The sequence below is a fragment of the Anolis sagrei genome, chromosome 11, assembly GCF_037176765.1.
Source record: "Anolis sagrei isolate rAnoSag1 chromosome 11, rAnoSag1.mat, whole genome shotgun sequence".
NCBI classification, from domain to species: domain Eukaryota; kingdom Metazoa; phylum Chordata; class Lepidosauria; order Squamata; family Dactyloidae; genus Anolis; species Anolis sagrei.
The window spans coordinates 28,463,999-28,480,075 of record NC_090031.1 but is presented as its reverse complement, the minus strand read 5'-3'; the positions used below and the strand labels follow the sequence as shown (position 1 = coordinate 28,480,075).

General features: G+C 44.7%; 1 protein-coding gene across 1 annotated transcript; it reads right to left on the bottom strand.

Moving 5' to 3' along the window:
• Nucleotides 1-3,508: 3,508 nt before the first annotated feature.
• Nucleotides 3,509-15,023, bottom strand: RASL10B (RAS like family 10 member B). The gene is made up of 4 exons (XM_067472082.1): nt 14,598-15,023; nt 11,313-11,738; nt 9,012-9,136; nt 3,509-7,594 (listed from the first exon to the last, which is right to left on the bottom strand). The coding sequence occupies exons 2-4, from the start codon at nt 11,535-11,537 to the stop codon at nt 7,324-7,326; spliced, it is 621 nt and encodes a 206-aa protein (XP_067328183.1). The 5' UTR covers nt 11,538-11,738; nt 14,598-15,023; the 3' UTR covers nt 3,509-7,323.
• Between the last annotated feature and the right edge of the window lie 1,054 nt (nt 15,024-16,077).

The following is a 16,077-nucleotide window of genomic DNA, read 5'->3' as shown; positions in this document are numbered from 1 at the left end:
GGGGTCAGGACCCCTAGGAGAATCACAAGGGGGTCAGAAGGGTCGCTAAAGACCACTGAAAAACATTATTTTTTTCTGCTGGTCATGGGGATTCTGTGTGGGAAGTTTGACCCAATTCTATTGTTGGTGAGGTTCAGAATGTTTTTTTATTGTAGGTGAACTATAAATCCCAGTAACTTAAACCCCAAAGTGTCAAGGTCTATTTCTGCCCAAACTCCCACCTGTGTTTTTCAGATTTTTCAATTGTTCGAGTCCACAGTGCTCTCTGGATGTAGGTGAACTACAACTCCCAAACTCAAGGTCAATGCCCACCAAACCCTTCTAGCATTTTCTGTTGGTCATGGGATTTCTGTGTGCCAAGTTTGGTTCAATTCCATTGCTGGCGGAGTTCAGAATGCTCTGATTGCAGGTGAACTATAAATACCAGCAACTACAGCTACCTAGTGACAAAATAATTTTTTTGAGTGATGGTCACTCCTTAGGTTAGTAGGTGTCTTGCGGCCAAATTTGGTGGCAATTCATCCAGCGGATTTTGAGTTATGATGTCACTCAAAACGAACATAGTATCTATATATATAAATCTGTAAGGGGCATCCAACGGGACAGCAAAACTCAAAACCCCCCCAACGAAAATTAACCAAAATTCCCATGCACCTACCACAACCCACAAGGTACAAACAAATCGAATCAAAATAAAAAGCAACACAACAACACACTCACAAAACAACAAAACAACTGAGCATGCGCAATGGCACAAAGTCCCCGGTGCGCGCACATGGCCAAACGGCCAACGCACCCTCCGCACCTCCCTCCCCCCTCCGCCAAAGCCCCGCCCACACCCACCGAGGCCCCGCCCATGCACTCTTCCACCTCCTCCCACCCCCCTCCGCCGAAGCCCCGGCCACACCCACCGACACCCCGCCCCTGCACTCCTACTCCTCCTCCTCCCACCCCCATCTGCCGAAGCCCTGGCCACACCCACCGACGCCCCACCCATGCACTCCTCCTCTTCCTCCTCCCACCCTCCTCCGCCGAAGCCCCGCCCACACCCACCGATGCCCCGCCCATGCACTCCTCCTCCTCCCACCCCCCTCCACCGAAGCCCTGTCCACACCCACCAACGCCCCGCCCCTGCACTCCTCCTCCTCCTCCCACCCCCCTCCGCCGAAGCCCCGCCCACACCCACCGACGCCCCGCCCATGCACTCCTCCTCTTCCTCCTCACACACCCCTCCTCCAAAGCCCCGCCCACACCCACCAACGCCCCACCCATGCACTCCTCCTCCTCCTCCTCCCACCCCCCTCCGTTGTAGCTGCTGGGATTTATAGTTTACCTATAATCAAAGCATTCTGAACTCCACCAATGACGGAATTAAACCAAACGTGGCACACAGGACTCCCATGAGAAGGGTTTGGGAAGGAAGAAAGGAAGGAGGGAAGGCAGGAAAGAAAGAGGTACCAAAGGAAGCAAGAAGAGAAAGTAGAAAGGAAAGAAAAATAAAAGGAAGGAAAGGCAGGAAAGAGGTAAAGAAGGAAGGAGAAAAGAAAATAAAAAATGAAAGGAAGGAAGGAAACATGGAGGGAAGAAAGGAGGCAAAGGAAGAAAGGGGGAGGGAATGAAGGAAAGAGAGAAGGATGAAGGAGCGAAAGAAGGAAAGAAAGAAAGAAAGAAAGAAAGAAAGAGGTAGAGAAGGAAGAAAGGAGAGAAAGGGGGAGAAAAAGGGGGAAGGAATAGGTAGGTACCTCTCTTTCATAATAGACCAGATATCTACCTCTACTATAGGCTACAGCAACGCGTGGCAGGGTACAGCTAGTTTTTATATATATAGATGCTTTGGTGGGGATGATGGGAAAGGTAGTCCACTCAGATTGGGGGGGGGGGCAGAAAACTTATTTATAGGAAGCAATGAGCAATGATACCTGGATGCTTTGGATACCTGGAGGCATGATGGGAATTGTAGTCCATTCAAAGGGCCAGAATACATATTTCAAGGTAGCAATGTCCAATGATACCTGGAAACGTAGTCCAGCTAGAAAGCTGGGACACTTATTTGAAGAAAACAATGTCCAAAGAGCAACACTTACACCAACCCATTGGAACCCCACATTTGACAACACATTGAAACCCCAAATGCCGCCAATCCATCAACAGGAAGCCGAGAGCAAAACTAGTCACTCGCTTTATTCGTTTTTTTTGGAATCACCAGAAAATAATTCATCTATGAGTTTTAAGTACAAGTTTGACCGGCCGGTCGGGAGGCTTCCTTCTCAAAGGAAGAGGGATGGATCATTGGGTGGGATCCCTTCGTTTTTCAAAAAAAGAGGAAGGAAATAAATGGAAACGGCCCATTTCCCGCAACAGAGAAAGCTAGATTTCTAGAGGCAGGGCGTTGCTTCCCCCCCATCTCCCACCCCAATGGAAGGACCTGAGTGCATCCCCCTGAAAAAAAAGGAAAAAACCCTACTTAGTCCTACTTAGATTATATTAAATCAATATAATAATAATACAGAATAAATAATATTATTATATCGAAAGAATAATAATGGATAATAATTCATAAATAATAAAAATATATAACTAGATGACAATAATAAATAACAAATACAGAATAAATAATAATATTAAAATAATAATATAAAATAATATAAATATATGACAATAAATAATAATAAATAGATAAGTAATAAAATAATATAAATAACAATGACAAGGTAAAAAGGTAGTCCCCTGACATTAAGTCCAGTCATGTCTGACTCTGGGGTGTGGTGCTCATCTCCATTTCTAAGCCGAAGAGCCAGCATTGTCCGTAGACACCTCCAAGGTCATGTGGCCGGCATGACTGCATGGAGCGCCGTTACCTTCCCGCCGGAGTGGTACCTATTGATCTACTCACATTTGCATGTTTTCGAACTGCTAGGTTGGCAGAAGCTAGGGCTGACAGCGGAAGCTCACGCCGCTCCCCGGAATTGAATCTGTGACCTTTCGATCAACAAGCTCAGCAGCTCAGTGCTTTAACCCACTGCGCCACAAACAATAATAAATATAGAATAAGTCATAATATTAAAATACTAATTTAAATAATATTGAAATAATGATAATGGATATTAACTGATAATAAAATAATATAAAATAATATAAATAGATGACAATAATAAATAATACATACAGAATAAATAATAATATCAAAATAATGACAATGGATAAGTAATAATAATATAAAATAATATAAATAGATGACAATAATAAATAACAATACATACAGAATATTATTAAAATAATAATAATGGGTAAGTAATAAAATAATATTAAATACTATAAATAACAATGATAAAAAATAATAAATGCCAAATAAATAAGAATATTAAAATAGTAAGAATAGACTAGTAATAATAATATAAAATAATATAATTAGATGACAATAATGAATAATAATAAATACAGGATAAATAATAATAATAAAATAATAATAAAAATAATAGATAAGTAATAAATAATATTGTAATAATTAAATACACAGAATAAAAATAATAATACAAGAATATAATATAATTAAATAATAATAATAATAATAATAATAATAATAATAATGGAGGTGGTGGGAAAGGCCCCTTCCTATTATTGATCCTTCTCCAAGGGATTTGCCAAAGATTTCAAAGAATAATTAATAATTAATAATAAATTCAGAATAAATTACAATAATAAATACAGAATAAATAAAATAATAATAATCAACACTTAATAATGAAATAATAATAAATAATAATAAATAAAATAACGATATAAGATAATATAAAAATATAAATAAAAATACTAAAAAATAAAATAATATAAAATACAAATAATACAAAATAAAACAATAATGTAAATAATATAAAATAATATAAATAATAGCTATGTAATTAATAATAATTGAAAATAAATAATAACAAAAATAATATAAATAAGAAATAATTGTATTATTATTATTATTATAGGAGGCGGTGGCAAGAGTCACCTCCTATGACTGATCCTTCTTCAAGGGATTTGCTAAAGACTTCAATGGAGTCTCAAGAAGAAAAAGCCCCCAATCATTTTCATGGATGTGTTTGTTTTGCACTCAGGCCACCTCTCGGATATATATGCTTTGATATCTCTTTCCAAAAAGAAAAGGTTGGACGTTTTCCCCCTAACCTTCCACCCCGAAGGCCCCTCCGATTCAAAGTCCAAAAAGAGGGGCATTTATTGCCATCCCAGGGCAGCAAAGGCAGGCAATCCATTCCAAGATCCACTCCTGGTTTTCAAGGTGCTCTCCAAGGTGCTTCTTTACAGGCGCATCGGCAAGTCCCTTCAGAGCTGGAGCCAAAACCAGGAGCGGATCCTCAGAATTCTTCTCTGGAAGCAACAGCAGAGCTGGATCGGTCCCCAGAAAGTCCCAGAAAGGAAGCACGGCTTCTCCCCAATATCTTTCCTTCACCGCCCGAGGTTTCCCCTATAGGGAGCATTCCCAAGGCATTCATTTCCCCTCTCAACGCAACCCAGTAGAGTCCCATCTGAGGTCCTTCACCTTCTGGTCCAGATCCGGCCCTCCAAAAAGGTGTGGAAGTGGGTGAGGAAATGGCTCCAAAGTGCGACAAAGTACGGGCCATTTCCTCGCTTTCCCGTTTGGAGCTGAACCCAAACCGAGAAAGAGGGTCATCCCAAGGCCCAAACAGAATAGATCCCAACCGCGCAAGAGCATTGAAGCGGCCGCTTCATGGAAGGGGCAAGAAACCCAAGTGGAGTGGAATCAGGCCAAGGAAGATCGAAGATCGGCGAAGCAGGAGCAACAAACCCAACCGGAATGAAAACAAGGTTCTGATAGATCCCATCCACCCAAGACCGTTGAAACAGCTGCTTCATGGGAGTGACAACAAACCCAACTGGAATGAAAACAAGGTGGTAGACCCCGTCCACCCAAGACTGTTGAAGCGGCCGCTTCATGGGAGTGACAACAAACCCAACTGAAATGAAAGCAAGATGGTAGACCCCATCCGCCCAAGACTGTTGAAGTGGCCACTTCATGGGGGTGACAACAAACACAACTGAAATGAAAGCAAGATGGTAGATCCCATCCACCCAGGACTGTTGAAGCAGCCATTTTGTGGGGGTGACAACAAACCCAAATGGAATAAAAACAGGATGGTAGATCCCGTCCGCCCAAGACCATTGAAGCAGCCGCTTCGTGGGGGAGACAACAAATCCAACTGGAATGAAAACAAGATGGTAGATACCATCCGCCCAAGACCGTTGAAGCGGCTGCTTCATGAGGGTGACAACAAACCCAACTGGAATGAAAACAAGATGGTACATCCCATCTGCCCAAGACCGTTGAAGCGGCCACTTTGTGGAGGTAACAACAAACCCAACTGAAATGAAAACAAGATGGTAGATCCCATCCTCCCAAGACTATTGAAGCAGCTGCTTCATGAGGGTGACAACAAACCCAACTGGAATGAAAACAAGATGGTAGACCCCGTCTGCCCAAGATTGTTGAAGCAGCCGATTCGTGGGGGTGACAACAAACCTAAATGGAATAAAAACAAGATGATAGATGCCGTCCACCCAAGACCATTGAAGCGGCCACTTCGTGGGGGTGACAAGAAACCCAACTGGAATGAAAACAAGATGATAGATCCCATCGCCCAAGACTGTTGAAGTGGCTGCTTCATGGAGTCAGCAAGAAAACAAATTAGGAGTTAGATCAAGCCAAGATCGTAGACGTCCTTCATTCGAAGACCACTGAAGTAGACACTTTGCAGATGCAGCAAGACACCCAACTGGAATAAAAACAAGGTGATAGATCCAATCTGCTCAAGACGGTTGCAGCGGATGCTTTCTGGAGATGGAAAGAAAACAAATGGAGGTCAGAGCAAACCAAGGTGGCAGGCTCCTTCCTTCCTTCCTTCCTTCCTTCCTTCCTTCCTTCCTTCCTTCCTTCCTTCCAAGACGGCTGAAGCAACTGCTTCACGGAGAGGGTAACAAACCAAATGGAATCAGTTCAAGATAACAGACCCTTTCCAAGACAGTTGAAGCAGCTGCTTCATGGAGACTGCAAGAAAACAAATTGGGAGTCAGAGCAAGCCAAAATGGTAGACTTCCTTCATTCCTTCCAAGATGGTTGAAGCAGCTGCTTCGTGGAGAGGATAACAAATCCAACTGCAATGTAAACAAAAGGGTCGGTCGATCTCATCCTTCTTTCAAGGCGGTTGAAGCAGCTGCTTGATGGGGATGGTAATAAACCAAATTGGAGTTTGAGTAAACCAAGATGGTAGCTGCCTTTCTTCCAAGATTATTGAAATGGCTGCTTCGCGAAGGCAATAATAAGCCTAACTGGAATCAAGACAAGAAGGTCTATCCCATCCTTCTTACAAGATAGTTGAAGGGGCTGCTTTGTGGAGACGGTAACAAACCCCATGGAATGAGACCCAATCAGACACTTTCCAAGACAATTGAAGTAGCTGCTTCGTGGAGACGGCAAAAAAACAAAAACAAAACAAAAATTGGGAGTCGGAGCAAGCCTAGATGGTAGACTTCTTTCCTTCCAAGTCGGTTGAAGTGGCTGCTTCATGGAGAGGGTTACAGATTCAACTGCAATGTAAACAAGAAAGTTGATGCCAATTCTTCTTCCAAGATGGTTCAAGCAGCTGCTTCGTGGATTGGGTAACAAACGTAATGGAATCAGATCAAGATAACAGACCCTTTCCAGAACGATTGAAGTGGCTGCTTTGCAGAGATGGCAAGAAAACAAATTGGGAGTCAGAGCAAGCCAAGATAGTAGACTTCCTTTATTCCTTCCATGATGGTTGGAGTGGCTGCTTCGTGGAGTGGGTAACACACCAAATGGAATCAGATCAAGATAACAGACCCTTTCCAAGACCATTAAAGCAGCTGCTTCGTGGAGAATGGCAAGAAAACAAATTGAGAGTCAGAGCAAGCCAAGATGGTAGATGTCCTCCATTCCTTCCAGGATGGTTGAAGCGGCTGCTTCATGGAGTGGGTAACACACCAAATGGATTCAGATCAAGATAACAGACCCTTTCCAAGACCGTTGAAGCAGCTGCTTCGTGGAGAGGGTAACAAACCCAACTGGAGTTCAAACAAGAGGGTCGATTCCCATCCTTCTTCCAAAACGGTTGAAGTGGCTGCTTCGTGGAGAGGATAACAAACCCAACTGCAATGTAAACAAGAGGGTCGGCCGATCCCATCCTTCTTCCAAGGCGGTTGAAGCGTCTGTTTCGTGGAGGTGTCCATGAAGCCCTCCTGGATAAGGGGCCCCTTTGGTGCCTCCCTGGGCCCGGTCATAGGTCACATGAGTGCGCAGCGGTTCCTGCGCAGGGCGCCCTGGAAGCGGATGGCGGTGTGGAGGTGCTTGCAGCGGGGGCAGCCTGCGCTCTTCAGCAGCTCGCTGAAGAGCATCAGCACGTGCCAGTTGTACTTGGCTGAGCACTCGATGTAGCCACATTTCCAGGTCTTCTTCACCAGGTTGGAGACGTTCCAGCGCGGGATCACACGCCCCCGCTGCAGGTCGCGCTTGTTGCCCACCACCAGGATCGGGGCCTCCGAGGTGCCAATCACCCTGCAGCCACCAAGTAGATAGAGAAAAGACAGAAGGAGAGGGTCAAGGAGGGAGACTTCACCAAACCACACCAAAATCATAATAATTACAACAATAAAAGCAATAATAATAATAATAATAATAATAATAATAAAATGTACTAAAGGTAAAGGTTGTCCCCTGACATTAAGTCCAGTCGTATCTGACTCTGGGGTGTGGTGCTCATCTCCATTTCTAAGCCGAAGAGCCGGCGTTGTCCATAGACACCTCCAAGGTCATGTGGCTGGCATGACTGCATGGAGCGCCGTTACTATAATGTACTATGATAATAATAATATAACAACAATAACAACACTATAACAATAATAAGAATGACCTTTACTGAACAATTCCCTGCCTAAGCAGAATCGAATGGACACTGTAACAACAACAGTAATAATCTACTATAATCATTATCATCATCTACAATAATAATTATAATAATCTACTTTAATAATAATAATAATAATAATAATAATATAACAATAATAAGAATGGCCTTTACTGAACAATTTCAAGTGAATGCCTACTGCAGGGTTGGATGGATAATTATGATTATGATGATGATAATGATGATGATGATGATGATGATGATAATAATATAACAATGACAAGAATGACCTTTATTGAATGATTCCAAGTGAATGCTTACTGCAGGTTTGGAGGGATGCTATGATAATGATGATGATGATGATGATGATAATAATAATAATATAATAATAATACAATAAGAATGGCCTTTACTGAACAATTCCAAGTGAATACCTACTTCAAGGTTGGATGAATGCTATGATGATGATGATGATGATGATGATGATGATGATGATGACAATATAATAATAATAATAATAAGAAGAAGAAGAAGAAGAAGAAGAAGAAGGTAACAATAATAAGAATGGCCTTTACTGATGATTCCAAGTGAATCCCTACTGAAGGGTTGGAGGGATGCTATAATAATGATGATGATGATAATAATAATATAACAATAATAATATAACAATAATAAGAATGGGTGTTACTGAACGATTCCAAGGTGAATACTGACTGCAAGCTCAGATAGAGGCTATAATAATAATAATAATAATCAACATTAATAACAATAATAATAATCTACAACAATTATTATTATTATTATTACTATTATTATTATTAGCATTTATCCTACTCCAAAAATGTCATTGTTTTCATGGTTAACACAAACTATGTTGAAGTGGTTGAGATGTTATGATGAGATATTAATTGAAAAACTAGAGCAACATGTGCTATAGCAGGACGCCCCTCCCGCAAAGACAAAGTTTGTGCAGTTTAATAAGCTTTCCCCATGTTTATATGATATTAGGAAATGACATAATAACAAAAATAATAAACAAGAATGGCCCCAAAGGATCACACCCCGTACCTGGTCTCCAGGATCTGCTGCCGGATGGTCTTGACGTACTCGAAGCTGTCGAAGCAGCAGATGTCATAGACCAAGATGTAGGCGTGGACACTCCGGAGGCCTCGGCAGCAGACATCTGCCCATTCCTAAGGGACAGACGGACAGACAGGGAAAGATCACTTAGGGTCAACCTTAGGCCGGGGTCAGGGTCCCTAGCCATGCCATAGCCCTCTTTTCCTTTCTGGGTCAAGAGCTCAAGTTCATCTCATTCATTTTCCATTCTCCTGGGCCTGGGTGTTTATTTCTACCAGTTTGAAGCCCAATGATACCCATTCCCAGCCCTTTGAGCCCAACGGTGTCCATTCTGGTACCCATTCCCATCCTTTTGGGTGCCGATTGGTTTCCATTCCCACCATTTTGGGCACCCAGTGGTATCTATTGTCATATTTTTGAGCCCAATTGTGCCATTTGGATGTCCAGTGATGCCCATCTCTGCTATTTTGAGACTACTGGTGCCATCTTGGGTGCCCATTGGTTCCCATTCTCACCACTTTGATGTGCAGTGGTACCTTATTCCCACCACTTTGAGCCCAATGGTGCCATGTGGATACCCAGAGATCCCCATTACCACCATTTGGGGCCAATGGTGCCATTTGGCGTGCATATTGGTTCCCATTCCCACCCTTTTGAGCCATTCTGGTGTCCATTCCCACCACTTTGAGCCCAATGGTGCGATGTGGATACCCAGCGATGTCCATCCCCACCGTTTTGGGCAGTGGTGCCCTTTTGGATACTCATCAGTTCCCATTTCTACCAGTTTGGGAACCCAGTGCTGCCCATTCTCATCATTTGGGTCAAACGGTCCATTTGAGGTGCCCAGTGGTATCTATTTCCACCACTTGGTGCGCATTCCCACACTTTTGAGCTATGCTGGTACCCATTTCCATCCTTTGGACACCACTGATGCAGATACCCAGAGATGCCCATTTCCACTATTTTTGGTGTTATGCTTACATTTCAGGGGCCCAGAGGTTCCAATTTCCACCCCTTTGTGTCCAATGGCACCATATGGATACTCAGTGATGACCGTTCCCATACTTTGAGCTATTCTGGTAATCATTTCCATCCTGTCGGCCCCACCAGTGGCATTTGGGGTGCCCAGTGGTATCTATTTCCATCTTTTTGAGCCTAATTGTGTGCCTGTAGCTTAGTAGCTGTCAGAGGTAAAGCTCAGTGGGAGAAAAGTCTCAGTCTGTGAGAAGGCCTCACAGTGTGAGAGGCCTTAGTGTATGAGAAAAAGCATCACAGTGTGAGGGTGGCCTTAGTTTGTGAGATAAGGCATCACTGTGTGAGGGAAGCCTTAGTCTGATAGAGAAGTCTCACAGGCTTCAGTCTGTGAGAGAAGGCCTCAGTGTGATGTAGGCCCTAATCTGAGGGAGAAGGCCTCACAGTGTGAGAGAGGCCTTAGTCTGTGGGAGAAGGCCTCACAGTGTATGGTAGGCCCTAGTCTGTGGGAGAAGGCCTCACAGTGTGAGTTAGGCCCTAGTCTGAGGGGAGGCCTTAGTCTGTTAGAGAAACCTCATTATGTGAGGTAGGGCTTAGTCTGAGGGAGAAGGCCTCACAATGTGAGGGAGGCCTTTGTGAGAGAAGGCCTCAGTGTGAGGTAGGGCTTAGTCTGTGAGAGAAGGCCTCATAGTGTGAGGGAGGCCTTAGTCTATGAAAAAGGGCATCACAGTGTGAGGGAGGCCTTAGAGAAGCTTCACTGTGTGAGGTAGGCTTTAGTCTGTGAGAGAAGGCCTCAGTGTGAGATAGGTCTTAGTCTGTGAGAGAAGGCATCACGGTGTGAGAAAAGTCTTAGTCTGATAGAGAAGCCTCACTGTGTGAGGTAGGCTTTAGTCTGTGAGAGAACTCAGTGTGAGGCAGGACGTAGTCTGTGAGAGAAGGCCTCACAGTGTGAGGAAGGTCTTCGTCTGTGAGAGAGGCATCACGGTGTGAGGGAGGACTTCGTCTGTGGGAGAACTCAGTGTGAGATAGAGCTTAGTCTGTTAGAGAAGGCCTCACAGTGTGAGCTAGGTCTTAGTCTGTGAGAAAAGGCATCAGGGTGTGAGGGAAGCCTTAGTCTGTTAGAGAAGCCTCACAGTGTGAGATAGGCCTTAGTCTGTGAGAGATGGCCTCACAGTGTGAGAAGGCCTGGTGTGAGAAGCTTCAGTAAAAGAAGCTCCAGGTTGAATGTCTCGTGTGTATAGCTATGTGTAAAACTACGGTGTGAAGATCCAGCAGTGCCCACCCCTGCCCTTTTGGAACCCATTGCCACCCACCCACCTGGAGGGTGTTGACGGGGAAGGCGGCGATGGGGGGGCAGTCGAGGATCTGCAGGTCGTGGACGTGGCCGTTGATGACCACGGCGGGCAGGTAGAGGCGCCGGGTCTTGGTGGGGGCGCAGGGGGCCTCGCTGAATTCGTTGTAGAGGAACTGCCGGACCAGGGCCGTCTTGCCCACCCCTTGCGCGCCCAGCACCGCCACCTTCAGCGTCGTGGTCGTCACCATGCCGGGCAGCCCCGCCCTGGCCTTCCTCCTCCTCCTCTTCCTCCCCTTCTTCCTCTTCCTCTTCTTCCTCCTCGTCTTCCTCTTCTTCCTCGGCCCGGACCGCTGCCTTTCCGCTGCCCAGGAGGCCCCCGGGCTGCATATTCCAGCAGCTGTGGGCTCAGCCAGAGCCAGGAACCATCGCCTTGCGGGGCAGGCCCCTCACTGCAATGAAGAAAGACAATGTCAAAGAAGAGGCTCTGGCACTCACTCCAAATCCCAGCATCCCCCCTCACTGCAAGAGCAAATCAAGAATGAGAGTCAATGCAGGGATCTCCACCAGAGTAGTCCCAATGATCGGAAAGGATGAGATGGAGGAGATAGCTTTTCCATAGTAAAGCAATGCTTTTGGTACTACAAATCCCATCACCCCAATACACATATTTCCCTGCAAAGTTGGGCCTCCATCAGAGGAGTCCCAATGAGAGAGGAATGGGTCAGGATGGAGGACAAATCTTTTCCATAGTAAAGTAATGCTTTTTGGCACAACAAATCCCATCATCCTGCACTGCAAGAGTAAGCCAAGAAAAGGGAGGGGCTGTTAATGCACGGTTCTCCATCAGAGGAGTCCCAATAAAAGAAGAATGGATGAGATGGAGAAAATATATTTTCCATGGTAAAGCAACGCTTTTGGCACAACAAATCTCATCATCCCCCAATACACATCTTCCTGCAAAATAGGCCTCCATTAAAAGAATCCCAATGAGAGGAATGGGTCAGGATGGAGGAGACAACATTTCCAGAGTTTCACTGTGCTTTTGGCACTACAAATCCCATCATCCCCTGCTGCAAGAGCAAGCCAAGAAGGAAGGTCAGTGCAAGGATCTCCATCAGAGAAGTCTCAATGAGAGAGGAATGGATCAGGTGGAGGAGGCTTGTCTCCCATTGCTTCTTCAAGCAATGCTTTTTTGGCACTACAAATCTCATCATCACCCAAGCCTGGAGCCATTCTCTTGTAATGTCATTTGCCCTTCAAGCAAAGAAGAGGGGAGGTCACATTGGGAAGCAATCTTAACAGAGAATAGCTCTACCAGACTAAGAAGCTGAGTCAAACAATGTGTTTGGTACTACAAATCCCATGTGTGTTTAGCCATCTCCTTGCGAGGCAGCCAAAAAAGAAGGAAGCCCCATCAGAAGAGTCCCAATCAAAGGAATGGAGAATATATCCATGGTATCCAGGTAGCATTGGACATGGCTCCTTTCAGATAAGGATTCTGGCCCTTTGCCTGGACTACCTTTCCCATCATCCCCAGCCACACATAGCATCAATTATTCTTATTATTGTTGTTGTTGTTGTTGCTATTGTTATTATTATCCAGCTCTCAATGGACATGGCTCCTTTCAGATAAAGATTCTGGCCCTTTGAACGGACTACCTTTCCCATCATCCCCAGCTATACATAGTATCATCATCATCCAGCTGTCATTGGACATGGCTCCTTTCAGATAAGGATTCTGGCCCTTTGCTTGGACTACCTTTCCCATCATCCCCAGCATCTCTATTATTATTATTATTATTATTATCCAGCTGTCATTGGAAATGGCTCCATTCAGATAAGGATTCTGGTCCTTGGAATGGACTACCTTTCCCATCATCCCCAGCCATATATCTCATCTATTATTATTATTATTATTATTATTATTATTATTCAGCTGTCATTGGACATGGTTCCTTTCAGATAAGGATTTTGGCCCTTTCCCATCATCCCCAGCCATACATAGCATCCATTATTAGGTCATCTTTGGGGTCAATGCAACCTAAAAGGTTGATATTTGGAGCCAATGCACCCCAAAAGAGTAATGTTTGGAGTCAACTCACCGCAGAAAAGGTGGTCTTTGGGGTCAATGCACCCCAAAACAATGATATTTGGAGCCCAAAAGATTGACATTTGGAGCCAATACAGATTGAAAAGTTGACATTTGGAGCCCATGAACCCCAAGTTTGATATTAGGAGCCAATGCACCCCGAAAGAGTGATGTTTGAAGTCAATGCACGCCAAAAGGCTAAAGTTTGAAATCAATTCACCCCAGAAAAGGGGATCTTTGGCATCTAGGCACCCCAAAAGGTTGAAATTAGGGGCCAATGCATCCCAAAAGATCGATATTTGGAGTCAATGCACCCCAAAAGGCCGATATTTGGAGCCAATGCACCCCAAAAGGTAGATATTTGGAGCCAATGCACCCCGAAAGATTGATATTTGGAGCCAATGCACCCTGAAAGGTAGATATTTGGAGCCAATGCATCCCAAAAGGTTGATATTTGGAGCCAATGCACCCTGAAAGGATGATATTTGGAGGCAATGTGTCCCAAAAGGTCGATATTTGGCACCAAAGCACCCCAAAGCGTCGATATTTGTAGCCAATGCACCCCAAAAGGTCGATATTTGGAGCCAATGCACCCGAAAAGGGTGATATTCGGAGCCAATGCACCCCAAAAGAGAAATGTTTGGAGTCAAATCCCAGCAGAAAAAGTGATCTTTGGGGCCAATGCACCCTGAAAGGTTGCTATTTGGAGCCAATGCATCCCAAAAGGTTGTTATTTTGAGCCAATGCACCCTGAAAGGTTGATATTTGGAGCCAATGCACCCCAAAAGGTTGATATCTGGAGTCAATGCACCCTGAAAGGTTGCTATTAAGAGCCAATGCACCCCAAAAGGTTGATATCTGGAGCCAATACACCCCAAAAAGTAATGTTTGGAGTCGAATCACAGCAGAAAGGTGATCTTTGGGGTCAATGCACCTTGAACGGTTGATATTTGGAGCCAATGCATCCCAGAAGACTGACGTTCAGAGCCAAAGCATCCCCAAAAGAGTGATGTTTGGAGCCAATGCACCCCGAGAAGGAGACAGATACAAAGGGGAAACGCATGGAAGGATGGATGGAGTGTTGTTTGGAGCGAAGGCAAGGCCGGAGATGATGTTGGAGAGGATGCAGGGATGGATGGATGGAGCGAGGATGCTTGGAAGCGGATGCAACGATTGCACCCTATCCGGTGAAGAATCCCCCTTTGAGGCCCATGTTTACCTGGCAGGTCTGGATGCGCCAAGGGCAGGGTGGCCCAACGGGGGTCTCTTCCATCCAAATCTTGGTTGGCTGCTGCTCCCGGGGTCCAAACGGTGGGCCTCAATGCGCTTGCAAAAGGAACTCAGCCTGTGCCAATGGACACAGCCAGGCCTGGGGGTCAGCGCTTCCTTCCAAACCCTTTCCAGGATGATTATGAATGATTATTAATTAATTAATTAATTAATTAATTAATTGGAGGAGGGGTGAATGCATGGAAGGCCTCTCCTCCTGCACTGCCTTTGCTTCCTGTGTTTCCTTGGCCTTTATTATTATTATTGCAATGCAGAGAAGTATGCTGGAAGAGGGGGGCTTGGATGTGTGGATGGATGGATGTGCAAAAAGGAAGGAGGGATGGAAAAAGGAGGAGGAGGAGGAGGAGAGGAGGGAATCCTCAGGGTCATAGAGACTGACGGGTTCCCTCCAGAATCAAGAAACGCAAAGGGAATGGAGGAGGCTTGTAGTGGTTCTCAACCTCTGAGTCCCCCAGATGTTTTGGCTTTCGACTCCATGGACGGAAAAGGCCAATGCGAACATAGACCACATCTATAGGGATCTAATGTCTAAACAGAGCTAAGGAATACAGGCTATGGCTTGAGTATAGCATTATACATATGAACACAAGCTGGGATATAAGCCAAGGGTGTGATGCTGCAGCGCAGAAGGCCAATGCGATCCTAGGCTACATCTATAGGGATCTAGTGTCTAAATGGAGCTAAGGGGTACAGGCTGTGGCTTGAGCATGGCTAGACAGATAGATAGATAGATAGATAGATAGATAGATAGATAGATAGATAGATACACACACACAAGCTGGGCTATGAGCCAAGGGTGTGATGCTGCAGCGCAAAAGGCCGTATATATGTATACGCGTGTATATGTATATGTATATGTATATGTATATGTATATGTATATGTATATATAAGCACAAGCTGGCTATGAGCCAAGGGTGTGATGCTGCAGCGCAAAAGGCCATATATATGTATACGCGTGTATATGTATATGTATATGTATATATAAGCACAAGCTGGCTATGAGCCAAGGGTGTGATGCTGCAGCGCAAAAGGCCAATGCGATCCTTGGCCACATCTATAGGGATTTAGTGTCAAAATGGCGCGAAGGAATACAGGCTATGGCTTGAGCATAGCATATATATATAAGTACAAGCTGGCTATGAGCTAAGGGTGTGATGCTGCAGCGCAGTAGGCCAATGCGATCTTAGGCCACATCTATAGGGAACTAGTGTCTGAAACAGAGCTAAGGAACACAAACTATGGCTCAAGCATAGCATTTTATAGATATGAGCACAAGCTGGGCTATGAGCCAAGGGTGTGATGCTGCACCGCAGAAGGCCAATGCAATCCTAGAGATATATCAAGATAGATAGATAGATAGATAGATAGATAGATAGATAGATAGATAGATAGAGACAGATGGATGGAT

Coding starts and splice junctions, on each gene's coding strand:
- RASL10B (XM_067472082.1), bottom strand. CDS start 11,537: ATGGTGACGACCACGACGCTGAAGGTGGCGGTGCTGGGCGCGCAAGGG. Junction 9,137..11,312: donor TCCCCGTCAACACCCTCCAG/GTGGGTGGGTGG, acceptor TCTGTCCCTTAG/GAATGGGCAGATGTCTGCTG. Junction 7,595..9,011: donor CAGCAGATCCTGGAGACCAG/GTACGGGGTGTG, acceptor TGGTGGCTGCAG/GGTGATTGGCACCTCGGAGG.